We start from the raw sequence: 14383 nt of genomic DNA, 5'->3' as shown, positions 1-14383 counted from the left end.
TTTTGACAGGGCCATAAGAGTGATTTAGTACAACTGGAAAAATAAATACTCATCTTTCTATGAAGTGGAAGGTTTAAAAGCCAGCCCTCAAAAAATACCAAGCAATCATGTTAAGAAAGTCCAGCCTTGAATAAAAAAAAGGGGTAGGGGTCAACGGAATTACCGAAAAAAACACCACTTCACTAACAACTTTAAAAAACTAATTCCTAAATTATTTTGAAAAAAATGGGTAGGGGCTATCTTCGTCACGGAATTACCAAAACAAACAAAAAAGCATGTCATATATCCTCAACTTGACTAACAACTTCAAAAAACTAATTCCTAAATTGTTTTGAAAAAAAAAGGTAGTGGCTATCTTCCTCCTGGAATTACAAAAAAAAAATAAAAATAAAAAAAATAAGCATGTCATATATATATATAACACTGAATCTAGGCTGAGTCAGGTAGGTGTTTGGATAGGAAATGGGGGATCATGGGCCTCTCTTTGCTCAACTATTGTTTCAGACATCTCTGGCCGTGATGTACCTCATTACAAGACTTGCATTTGAGCAAGGAATGAGTCGATTCATCTTTGTTACCTACAGGCAAGCTGTAGCCACTGTGGTCATATCTCCTATTGCTTACTTCCTTGACAGGTACCCCTCTCTCTCTCACAATCTCTCTTCTTGACATGCATAACATTTTTTTGTTTTTGAGTGTTGTACATAACTTAGTGGTCTAAAGTTTTCTTTTGCTCAATTCCTCAGCAGGTTCATGCATCCTCTCTCTCTCTCTCTCTCTCTCTCTCTGATTTACTTTGAAATGAAATTTGCAGGAATAGCAGGCCCCCCCTAAACATGAAAACGCTATGCCATATCTTCGTGCTTGCTCTGTTTGGGTATGGGTTTCTATAATCTTCAATATTCCCCAACTCATATGACCCATCTCTTACTTTGGTTCATATCTTCAAATTTTTCAGGGTTCCCCTCTCCCAAACCCTTTACTTTACAGGGCTTTACTATACCTCTTCTACCTTCGCAGCCACAATAATGAATCTCATCCCAGCAATCGCTTTTGTGGCTGCCTTCCTACTAAGGTTAGCCAGCCCCCTCTTTTTAATTATACTCTCCTTTTTTATGCCTTTTTTTAATCATTAAAAGAGAGAGAACTTTTATCACACGAAAAGTTTATATAATGTGTCAACCCTATAATATAGAAATGACGCGCTCCTCAAAACTCATTGAAAATGACTGTTCTAATGTTGGAAAACCCTCCAATTGATCATTTCGACCTCAAGATGTATGAATATGAAAGAAATGAATTTTGAGTCTTGAAAATAGTGCATTTTACAATATATTATTTGGACCGTTTATTTCTAAGGTTTTTAAGTGCTAGTTCTGCTCGTTTATTTCTGCATTATTCGAGGTGCGCCTTACTTTGATTGTTTTATGGTGACTACCTTATACAAACCTCACCTTTTACCAAATCAAATATTTATGATCAACTATTTGACATTTAAATCATCCAAAATATATGACCCGTGCTGATTTGTTGGATGATGGGTTATTTGAAATTTGAAAAAAAAGAATCATGGCTATTTGGAAGTAGATCATAGAAATGAGTGAGATGATAAATAACCCAACTACCAAAGAAAAATCCTGCCTCTTGTTCTTTGATTTAATATCCAGCCGTATCATATTTTTTTTTCAGGATGGAGAAGATCAATGTAAGGAGTTCAAGGGGACTGGCAAAGGTTTGTGGCACCTTCACTTGTGTGGGAGGTGCCATGATCATGACACTAATCAAGGGTCCTTCCATTGAGTTTTTCAAATACTTTAAATCACCAAAGTCCATTCTCCTTTTCTTGGATAGTGGATCGCATCTTCCTAGCGTGAATTGGACTCTTGGCCCAATCTTACTTGTATCAAGTGTATCAGCATATTCCACATGGATAATTTACCAGGTTATAACTACTTTTCCATGACTAAGAAATGAGGTTCGGCCATGGAACTCGGACCATAGACAGTCGTAGGGACTCAGACGAGTCCAAATTGACTCACCGGAGTCGTCCAACAATGATTTTTATCGTTTATTTGTTTTCTTATGAAATGCAGCTTTTGGTATTCAACCCTTCTCACCTTTCACTTTTTGCTTCTTCTTTGATCTTTTAGGCATGGGTTTTTAAGGATTATCCCGCCCCTTTATCCTTGACAGCCATGACGCTAGTTATGGGTACATTTCAATCTGGTGTAGTCTCCTTTCTCTTTGAGAGATCTAAGGAGGCATGGGAACTACATTGGGACTTTCAGCTTTTTACCTATGTTTACAGTGTAAGAACCAATAACCCTTCTCTTCCCTAGAATAATATTACTTATAAAATATTTAAAAGATAAATTCCGAGTTTTCAAACATCCAAATAACATAGTCCTTGTGCAGGGTATTATGTGCTCTGCTCTAGCATTCTTAATTCAAAGCTGGTGTATTAAAAATAGAGGCCCGGTCTTTGCAGCCGCATTCAACCCCTTATGCACAGTATTGGTGGCTATTATAGAGCCTACAATCCTTCACGTTGATATTTATGCCGGAAGGTAAAGAAAACATCTTATTTGTACATTTTATTTCAAAGAGAATTAATTTTTCTATTAATAATTACCCAAACAAAAAACGAAATAGCTCTTCGGATCTAAAAGCCAAGTCCTGTATGTTTCAGAGTGGTAGGGATGGCTTTGGTTATATCTGGACTTTATTCTCTACTATGGGGTAAAGCCAATGATGGAGTGGGGAAGAAAGTACAGACAGAAGATCAGGTTGAAAGTAATAAAATGCAATTCCAAGAAGAAAGCTATCAAGATTTGGAAGAGCCTCTCTTAGAAGTAGTTCAAGTGTAATGAAGGGCATAGCAGCTAAGATACCCTAATTTAAGCATTGTCTGTAACTTAACTATATCGGGAGAATATACCATAAAACTATTTATCTTAGATATAAGAAGTTCACAATCATTTTTAACTGTTAGATATGAAATCTAATTACTGAGATGTACCATTGACCGCGCTCTACAAGAAAAGTTCACCATCTGAATTCCTATATGACTACCATAAGTAATTGTGATATTCTTATACCAAAGATAAAGAAATTTTTATAGTATAAAATCCTCATTATAAACCTTGTGTGTAACTTGTGTTACAAAAATTAGTCAAACCATGTGACTCCTATAATCCCTAATGATATTTGGCCTTACATAATAAGAAAACTAGAGGGAACATGTGGCACATCATGTGCATTTAGTCTTGGAGTGGAATAATCTTTATTTACTTGAGTGGTCAAACTATTAAATAAATGATAATGATTTTATAATTTTAAAGACAAAGTGCGATCCACTAAATCATGATTCATGATCCTAAATTTCAAGTTCTTGCGAGTATCTTATTTTATTTTATTTTAGTTTATTTTTTTTCGGGATTTCAGTAGTATTTTATTTTAATTATTTATTTTCGGGATTTCAGTGGGGATAACAGGTCCCAAGTTGTCTATTAACATCTAAAAGAAACCACAATGTGTAACTGAGGTATGAGGTATGCTACCACTACGACGTCTGCCCTTTTCCCTACTTTTAACTTTGATGTCTATTAACATCTACTATAATTTATTTGCGTGCCTTTTTTTTACTTAAGAAGCAGTTCATCTCGATTGTCCATTGATGGCAACAGATGGTCGAGTAACTTGCAAAATACTGTTTGTGAGCCAAAGCATCATAGTCTGTGAACTTTATCCCACCACTAATCTTACAATGAAAACAAATTCTTATAAAAAATCTGCACAAAATTGTATAAAATAACTTGCATGAAATTATAGAGTAGTAACTAACCTTAAATTTTAGGATCTTCATAAATTTTACCATCATTTGGACATACACTTTTAGACATATTAGATACACACTTTTTAAGTATAAAAAAAAAAAATCAGGACTTTTTTTTTAAAGTTTTTCATTGCAATCCATTTACTTATTATGTAAAGTTTTTAGTTAGCTTTTTCTCTATGGTTTAAAATCATTTTTCTATCTATTTGCAGTTTAGTCAACTCAATCTTCTAGAGGTCCAAATTATGTACATACTTCGACTTTGATGGAAATTTTACTTTCTAAATGACTTCAGCTTAATTTCAAAATTATGTAATTTTTAATCGAGAAATTGATCAAAATACACCCAAAAGTGAGTTATTTAACATTTTACTCGTTGTAATAATAAAAAAATTTATTACCCATTTTGATAAGTTATTTTATGGGTTATTCGAAAATTGATCAAACGAGTGATATACTATTTAAAATTAGATAAAACAAAAAGATGAAAAACGCTGAATTTGAAAACTTTTTTATTTAATTTATGAACCGTAGAAACGAACCCTGATTTGGAATAAATTCCATGATGGTAACATTGATATTCTTTATAATTCTAGAGAGTTATTTAATGTAATTATTTTGGTCATACAACGCTCTCTCTCTTTCGCTTTCATCATGTCTGGTGGTTTCTAACTCCTGTATAATATAATCCATATAACTATGTGATAATGGAGTTATTAAATGGGTGTGGATGTAAAATTCAATTAGTTAAATATATGGCGGAATCCACTCCCCTTCATTACCGTCCAACCCATTGATTGCACCATTGATTGCATGGCGAAGAATTTCATGAAATAGTTGTGAATTGTGATGATTGCAGGGCGAAAAATGTAATGATATGGTTGTGAATTGCGATGATGATAATAAGGACAAAGATATTTGTTTAAAAAAAAAGAAAAATTATATATATATATATATATATATATATATATATATATATATCCATTATGGTTTATGTTAAAATGAAAATTAAAAAAAAAAAGGAAAACTTTACTTTTTTTCGGTTATTCAAAGTATAAACAACTGAAAACACATCAATTTTAGTTTTTGAATAATAGAAAATTTGAAATTTTGAAAATTTTCGTTCTTCAAGAACCGAATTTTTTTTTGTGGGTTGCGTATCCTCTCTCTACCCATCTCTCTACATTAAATGGGTAAAAATGATTTTTTTTTTAAACTCTATCTCTCCCCTTCACAAACCTTGTGTTCGGTGAGTTCATAAGATTTCTCCTAAATTTAAGGGCTTATCCGATTTCCAAAACTCAAAGAGGTAAAGGGAGAATACACTAGCAGATTGCTCATAATCTTCTAATCTCATAATCCCTAAAATTTCTCCTACATTTAGGGGCTCAAACTAGTTGTTCCCCTTTGATTTTATCGGATAACTATGACTTCAGACACAGAGAAATAGGCCACGTCAAACACATAGAGAAATATGCCACTTCAGACACATAGAGAAATAGGCCACAAGAGAGAGAAAACATTTTTCTGCGTTTCAAAAACCGAAAACATTTTTCTGTTCTTCAAGAACAGAAATTGGTGTATTTATGATTGTTCAACAACAGAAATTACTTTGAATTCTTTGTTCAACAAACGAAAAATGGTAAAGTAGTCTGTTTTTTAAATTTTAGTTTTGATATGAAAAAAACGAAAACGGTGGTAATAACCAAAACTATTATGTACAGCCCTAATAACAGAAATTATAACGGATATGTATGTAATTTTTCTTAAAAAAATTGATTAACTAAAAATAAAAAAATAAAATTCTTTAATAGTAAGAACATATTATAATGACAAACGATTACGTAGGACTTGGAGTTTAATATTTTTATTGATGAGATTAATTTTAATATTATAATTTGATTAGATTTATAAATTTGTGAACTGCTTCCTACTTAGGGTATCATTAGACTTTTTATTACCTTAAAAGTATGAATTTAATGTGTCCCTCCTTTTAAGTAAAATTTTGATTTTAAAAAATACAATAGCAATAATGAACCATTCTAATTTTAACGAGTAAATTTATAGTTTTAATAGGGCTATGACATTTTAATAACTCTATAATGATAAATAAAAATTATTTTAGAATAATAGTTTTGCTAAGAAAAAAGCTAATTGAGAATTTTGTTAAATTCAGGTTATAATTATCATGATATTGCAAATCATAAGCAATCATTAAAATTTAAAAATTATATTGTACAATTGGATTTGTAGGATGATATTATAGCAACAAACAATTATATATCGAATGGTACTTTAATATTTCATTGATACAAGTACTTTTCGCCACTTACTTTTAAGAACATTGGGTTGCGATCCTGACATATCTACTAATTTGAGGACCCAAAGTTTAGGTTTAATGCGAAATGCAGTGACCCTATATACTATTTCTATGTATAAAATTAGTTGTAATTTAAATTTAATTTTCATATTAATTAATGATATCGCAATACTACTTCTATGTATAAAATTAGTTGTAATTTAAATTTAATTTTCATATTAATTAATGATATCGCTCAATGATAAATTTTAATTTAAAATTTACAGATCTATAAATTAAGAATTTAACCTTTTGAAATTATATTCATAAAAATAAATTTATTCTAACAATATTAAAAAAATAATAATAATTATTCTAACTAAGATTAAAATTTTAAAAAATATAGAATTTTATTTGGAGAGAAGCTATAAATAGCGAAGTGGGCTCCATAAAATTTTAAATTTTTTTTTGGAGAAAAGCTAAAAATTGTGAAATGGACTCCATATTGGCAAATAAAAATAGGAAATTAGTAGATCTTCCACCTGTTTCGAAACTCATACATTGTAAATGGATATTTAAAAGAAAACGTAATGCGGAGGATCTATTAACAAATATAAAAAAAGATTAGAAACCAAAGGATTTAAACAAAAAGAAGGCATCGATTATTTTGACATATATGCACATGTAGCAAAAATGCTACTAGTACCATCTATCAACCATCTGATCATACATCAAATGGATGTAAAACCATTTTCTTAAATGGTGACCTAGATGAAAAAATCTATGTGGAACTACCCAAAGAGTTTGCGATGCCAGATCATAAAAACAAAGTTTGCAAACTCTCTATGGACTTACAGAAGCATCTAAACAATGACATAAGAAATTTCACAATATGTTAATGTTAAATGGTTTTGAAGATAAATGAGGCTGATAAATGTGTATATATTAAGAATTAAATTCTCTATGTGTAATAATTTGTCTATTTACAGAAAACATGATGATCTTTGGTTCTAGTCTAAAAAATGTGGAGAAAACCAAAAGATTTATCGCATCTAACTTCCATATGAAGGACTAAGGAGATGCTAATGTCATACTTGGTATTAAAATAATGAAAAAATAAAATAAATTAATCTTAACTCAACCTCACTATATTAAGAAAATGCTCAATAAGTTTGAGCATACTGATAGTAAGCCAGTTTACCCCTATACATCCCCATATTAAGTTAAAAAAAAATGACAAGGGATGTATATCTCAATTAAATATGTTAAGGTAATTGGTATAATGTATGCAATAACCAGCACGATGCCTGACATTGCATATGCGGTGGGCAAACTTAGCAGACATACAAGCTGCCCAAGTAGAGAGTATTTAGATGCTATACCTCGCGTATTAAGATACTTTTAAGGTATTATCACTTATGGCATACACTATGTGGGTTATCCTGGATTGTTGGAGGGATATAGTGATCCTAATTGGAACAAAGAAATCCAAGATTCACTATCAGTATCCGGATGGATTTTTACACTAGCTGGTTGTGCGATATCATGTGATCAAATAAACAAATGTATATTTCACGCTCTATTATGAAATCCAAAATTATTAGTTTAGATTATTCCGGCAAAGAGGCAGAATGGCTAAATAATTTGTTACATGAGATTTTCATTTGGCCAAAACCAATACCTGTGATGACAATATATTGTGATAATCAAGCTACTATTGCAAGAGTTTGCAATGATGTATATAATGAAAAATCTACACATATTACGAGAATGCATAACTCCATTAAAATATTAATTAGAGATGGAGTGATTAGTTTAAAATATGTAAGATTAAAAGAAATTTTGGTTGATCCTTTGACAAAAGGTCTCGCAAGGATGACATTAGTAAGATGTAAAAAAAAATAGGGCTAGAGTCCATTGAGTAATCATCTAGAGTGGGAATCCAACATATTCTTTTGTAATCTCAAAATTCTAGGTTCAATGTGGTAAAAATAAATTGTATTTATGATTAGTTTGGTCACTAGACCAAAAAATATTATTAGCATCCATTTTTAGAGAATCCATATGGTGGATAACTCTAGTGGTGACCTGTATATTAGTAAGTTGAGTTATACTTTTAATGTATTCTATAGACTATACATAAGTCAGAGTATTTTATATACAATGGCAATCTTGATAGACATAGATATATAAGTGTCGAAGTGAGATCTCTTGCTATGAGATGGGATTCGTTTCTAGAGCACTTATGAAATCAAGATGTAAGCACAAGGCCCAAAATATCGTGACATCTAAAAGACGCCAGAGTTGAAAATTGTGTGTAAGTTATACTACCAATCAGTTAGAAAAGCAACCTAGTTCAAATGTATATGTTACCACGGTACTTGATGGACTTTATAGTGTATATTCTAAGTAAGGGTTCAAATCGAAAGATACCTTCATAGTATGCAATATGTTTCTTATGTTTTTTCTTGTTATTTTGTAATAGTGGAGGAAAATATTAGTATTTTTGTTTTGAAAAATACTTGTATATATTTCAAAATAACGATATGGTTTTTGTAGTTTTTCGTAAGTTGTATTTTGTAGAGAGAGAAATCTTTGAGTTTTTAGTCTCACATTCAACATGTGAGAATAAATTGAGTAATATTTAAGAGTGGTTATTCTCATGCCTTATACTCTTAGTACAAGGTGAGAGAGATGGTGCATGTGAAAAGTACGTGTAGCATGCGACGCGCGCACACACATGCACATGTGTATGTGAAGGCGTGGGCACAAGAGCATTTGATGATGCACTTTGTACTTCGCTCGCATCGGTGCATAAAGTGCCCTTTGCCCGAGCATGTGTGCGGGTCAACCTCATGGCTTGGTATCTTTTTGTCAGCCTAACTCGTGTGGGACATCCAACGGTGATCTAGCTACTGATGAAATAGAGGTCTGTTACAGCAACCGTCAAGTACATGTAATTTGTGATTGTTGGTAGTACATATAACTACCACTACATTAAATGGGTAGCATCTTAGTGCTCTATATAAAGGACCTGCGTTCCCATACGAGAATAGACTCTTGAGCCTCTCAACAAACACTTGCAACACTTTTCTCTGCGAAATTCTAGTAAAAATAGCAGTGAAATCCGTCTTTCTCTACTCATTTTTTCTCTCTTTCTCTCACTAAACATCACAATACTCTGGTACCAAGTGTAATGCTTCAAGCCCAGGTGCAAAGAGCTTTGGAGCAACAAAAAGACCTCTATTTTCCTATATCCCGTAGACGAGTCGCCCTTCTTATGTACACCAATTACAATATTGAAGTTGGGCAAATATCGTATTGAGATATCGCTCATGTTTTCTCAAAAACAAGAAGGAATCAAAGTTTCGAACTTTTAAAGTCAACTATCGTTTGCCCCTTTGTTTGACCCAACAATTTTCCAACACATCTTTAAGATGGATTTTGTGTAAAGTGCACCGGACCAAAATAATTCATAGATGGTACGACAATTTATGAAAAGAAAGCACATTTTAAATTTTATTTTTTAATATTTATAGTCATCTTGGTCCATATCATGAATCTGTGAACATTTAAATAAAAAATACATCTTTAAGATAGATTTTTAGAGGGAGTACTTGTGAATCAGCTGACTCCTAGAAAACCTATCCTAGCTTAAATAGCCAATTGCCGAAATGTCAACCTTTATTTATGGAAAACACATTTTACATTTTATTTTTTTAATATTCACAGTCATCTTGATCTAAACCATGAATTCGTGAACATTTAGACCAAAAATACACGTTTACAATAGATTTTAGAGGGGGGTTACATGTGAATCGACTGACTCCTAGAAAACCTATTCTAGTTTAAATGGCCAATTGTCGACATGTCAACCTTTAATTATGGATTTATTATTGTATGTATATATATATATATATATATATATATATATATATATATATATATATATATATATATATATATATATATATATATATATATATATATATATATATATATATATATATATATATGAAAAAGATTATATAAGGATGCAAGTTTATTATGTAGACCTATGGATGCACCTCAACAAGCGATCGGAAAAGGTAGTTTTAATGTTGAAAAACCCTTTAATTGATCATCTCGGCATCGAGATGTATGCCCATGAAAAATAAAAATATTTTAAGTATCAGAAATAATGCATTTTATAACATATTATCTACACCGTCCATTTTCAAGATTTTCATATATTAATAGATCTACTTGATTTTAACTATTTTTTAAATTTAAAATTTTATAATTAGATATAAAATAAATTTTGAGAAAATCCTAAAAAAAATTTACATCAAAATTATACACCATAATAAAATTTGAAGGTGCACCTTACCTCTACAGCTACATATGCATATGTATGCCAACTGCGTCCATATATATATATATATATATATATATATATATATATAACCTCTTACATAAAATATATTATAATTATAGATCTAAATTGTTCAATTGTTTTAATCCAATTGTCATGTCGACCTTGTATTATAACCTATGACATAAAATATATTATAATTATAGAACTAAATCGTTTTAGTTCAATTTTTTCAATCCAACAGTCATGTCAACCTTTAAGTGCGGGCTCCAATTGTCTTAATATATATTGTATCATAACCTTTGATGATATAATGTATACAGCTAAATTGTTTTATTTCAATTGTTTCAATGCCCAATTGTCATGTCAACCTTTAAGAGCGGACTGCAATTGTATAAATATATTTTGTTTTAACCTATACGATATAATGTGTTTTATGATAACCTATTCTTAAAGTTAAAAGTCTTCTAATAATAAGTTTAGGGCTTAGGGTTTTTTGGGTTTAGGATTTAGGGCCTGAGTTGATTTAGTTCAATTGTTTGGATGTCCAATTGTCATGTCAACTTTTTAAGTGCCGACTGTAATTGTATTAATATATTGTACTATAATCTATGACGATATAATGTGTCATTAGAAAGTTCAATGTGAGATGTAGTGGCTAGGTTTTGAAAATCTTTCTTAAGGAAATATATATGTAGTTAAAAAATCTCAAGTAACATTAAAAAGTTCACTTTTTAGTTTTCATTTCATATGAATACCTCTAAAAAAAAATCACTCAATTGCCCACATTGTTAATATTCAGAATTTTGAACCTAAACAAGCATATGCATTTATATAATTTGATGCACGTTTGAACAAGCAGAGGTACTCTCCTCTTTTAATTTGGAGCATAATAGTAGTGGCAATGGGCCAGGCGGCTTACCCAGCCTAGTCAACCTGTCCTAAAACCTAGGGCATAATCCAGAAAATATAGCAGGCCGGACATAGGCCAACCCACAATTGGGCCCAACACGACCTTTTTTTTTCTTTTCATCCCCTATCCCACCACCCCCCCTACACCCCCAGCCCAACCCTAACAAGGCCAGGGCGGACCTTAGTGTTAAATGAGTGCATGGTTCTATTGGTTTGGCAGGCTGTAGATGATTTGTTGGCACCTTGGTCTGTTCCTTTGCCTTACATTTGGCCAGATCGGTTTTAAGGGATGGAAAGAGTACTTTTGAATTGAAACCATGTATATTTTGGATTATTTCTTCTCTTACCTCTCTTTGCTTTGCCACACCATCTTGTAATTCCGCATAATTTTCTCTAAGCTTGTTCATATGTAGTTTTAATGAACATTGAAATTTACTACTAATCTAAACGCTATTAAGCCAATCGTTTAGATTCCTATTACTATTCGTTCCAAATGCCACTTATCTTCTCTCTCTCTTTCTCTCTCTCTCTCCTAACTATGTGTCTATGCTAGATGGACACGGACACTTGTGTCCATAATTCTAAAAACATATATAACACATTTTATAGAGTGTTTAATGGCATGTTCTTTTTCAACACGTTTAGGTTTTGGTATTTAGCATTCGCTATTTAGAAATGCTATTATTCAACAAAAAATATTTTAGAATAATAAAAGTAGGTTAGAATACAAATAAAAAAGAGATAACCCTAAGTCCAGCTGAAGCGTAGTATAGCAAGCTAATTCTTTTTTTATACAGATTTAATTTTTACATAGGTCTCATCTTATCATCATCAAAATATTTTCTCAATATAGATCTAATCTAGGGATCTATATATAATGAATAAACAATCTTGATGTTCTTGAAAAACTTGTTCAATTGTGTATTGTTTGCTCTAGAAATTGATGGATTGGTATCTTACGAAAGACGTGACATATGCCTAAAGAGCAATAGGTTAGGAATAACGCCGGGGCTTAATTGGTTAAAGTTCAATTTGATTACTGAATAACTACCAAAAGTCAAAGAGAGTGCCTATATCACACTCTCGGTGCGCACTGCGCATTCACTAGTGAAAAAACTAATTGGGATAAATTTTTTTTATTTAAAATTTTGAGATATGCTTCTTAGAAAATTTTAATTTTTAAGCACTTAGATCTGACCAGCTAAAGATTGGACAGCCTCTATTCAATATCATGATGATTTTAGGCACATACGAAGTGCATTTATTTTGGCTTTCTATATTTTTGAGGTTGGTCACAAATATGCCCAAATTTGGAGCTCAAAAATTAAAGAAATGGTCTCCCGAGACCACATAATCTTTTGACATATATATATATATATATATATATATATATATATATATATATAAAGAACATCATATAATTTAAATTTCCCAAAAACCTTTGGAGTTGTTTTTTATCTTTTATTTCATCTGGAAACTTATCCACAAATTGTATAGCTCTCTCAATAGGAATCATGGTCCCTCTATAAATATTGTGACCAAAAAATCTTATTTTTTTTTTAAACAATTTTATTTTCTTCGTAAATACTACTAATGTAGCAGATTTTACAGCTTTGAGGAAAATGTTAAAATGTTTCCAATTCTGGTCTCATTATTATGAAAATATAAGAACATCATCAATATAGACAATTGTAAAAGTAGTATAAGGGTTGTTAAAAATATTATTCATAATATTTTGGAATTCTGAAGGGACATTTCTTAACCCAAAAGGATTACATTCCATTCGTAGTGCCCAATTGAAACAGTAAAATCAGTTTTATACTTAGCTTTTTTAACGATTTGGATTTGCCAATATCCACATTTCATATCAAATTTTAAAAATATGACAGCATTATTGAGCCTATTAAGTTTTATTATGGATGTGATATCTAATCCATCTCAGAGCTTTATTAAGAGGTTTGTAATTAATAACAAATCTAGGTACACCTCTTTCTATCTCTGCAGACTTTTCTACATAGAAAGCACGACAACTCCAAGGGGAATGACTTAGTCAGATTAAATTCTTTTTAAAGAGTTCTTGGATTTCTTCTTTACAGATTTCTTATAACCTATTGTTCATTTGGATAGGCCTGGACTTGGTAGGAATAAGTCTTTCATTAAAATTAGGCTCATATGGTAATTCTACTATATGTTGTTTTCTACTCTAAAATGTATTAGGTACATCTAAACAGACTTGTCTTTCCATCTTGTTTTGAAATTCTTTTATTTCGTTTACAATTTTAGGGTTTTCTAGTTTTTCACAAATTGTTTTGTACCGTATTTCTTCTTTAAGAGATAAAAGGAATTTTTCTTTATTTTCAATCTTATTTTGGATAGGATTGATCTCCTGAATGTGAGGTTTTTCTAGAAATTCAAATTTTACCATGTGTCCTTCAACTTCGGATTCGATTCCTGTCTCATCCAATTTTACTATTGGATAAAGCATATTAAGGAAATGGGGTTCCCAATATAACAGGTTGACTAAGGTTTTTTACTATAATAAAAGCCATAGTGAAGCAAGTACCATTACTACAAATGGCGGCTTCTAATAATTTATATTTAACTATCATTCTGCTTCCATCAGCTTGGCTGGTGTGTCTATGGTAATGCCATAGAAAGTTTTTGAGATACTCACAGAATCCTCTCTGACCTTTCTTCTTAAGATTGGGAGAGCAGTTTGGAAGATTGTAGCTGGTATGCTGTTGTGGGAAATATAGAAAGAAAGGAACATAAGTACCTTTGAAGGTCTGATTTTACCATATCAAAATGTTATTATGATAATTCATCATTCAATTTGGTCATGTCTTTATGTGACTAAAGAGGGATGGGGAATTACAAAAGTGGATGTCATGACCAATCTTTCCAGTATTTTCTCACTTGGGGTTAGAACGTCATGGCCCAAGGCTTTATGGTGTGCTCGTCATTTTGGATGTCTTAAGATTAA

At 31.4% G+C, this 14383-nt stretch overlaps 1 protein-coding gene across 1 annotated transcript; it reads left to right on the top strand.

Annotated features, from left to right (window-relative positions):
* Nucleotides 1-441: 441 nt before the first annotated feature.
* Nucleotides 442-2993, top strand: LOC18446629 (WAT1-related protein At4g30420). The gene is made up of 7 exons (XM_006856742.4): nt 442-635; nt 815-877; nt 959-1075; nt 1690-1942; nt 2151-2309; nt 2416-2567; nt 2690-2993. Exons 1-7 carry the CDS (start codon nt 463-465, stop codon nt 2865-2867), a joined length of 1095 nt encoding a protein of 364 aa, XP_006856804.1. The 5' UTR covers nt 442-462; the 3' UTR covers nt 2868-2993.
* The last annotated feature ends 11390 nt before the right edge of the window (nt 2994-14383 follow it).

Source organism: Amborella trichopoda, chromosome 10, assembly GCF_054954075.1.
Source record: "Amborella trichopoda isolate Santa Cruz 75 chromosome 10, AtrichopodaSantaCruz75HAP2 v2.0, whole genome shotgun sequence".
NCBI lineage: Eukaryota > Viridiplantae > Streptophyta > Magnoliopsida > Amborellales > Amborellaceae > Amborella > Amborella trichopoda.
This window is presented reverse-complemented; position numbering and strand designations above follow the sequence as displayed.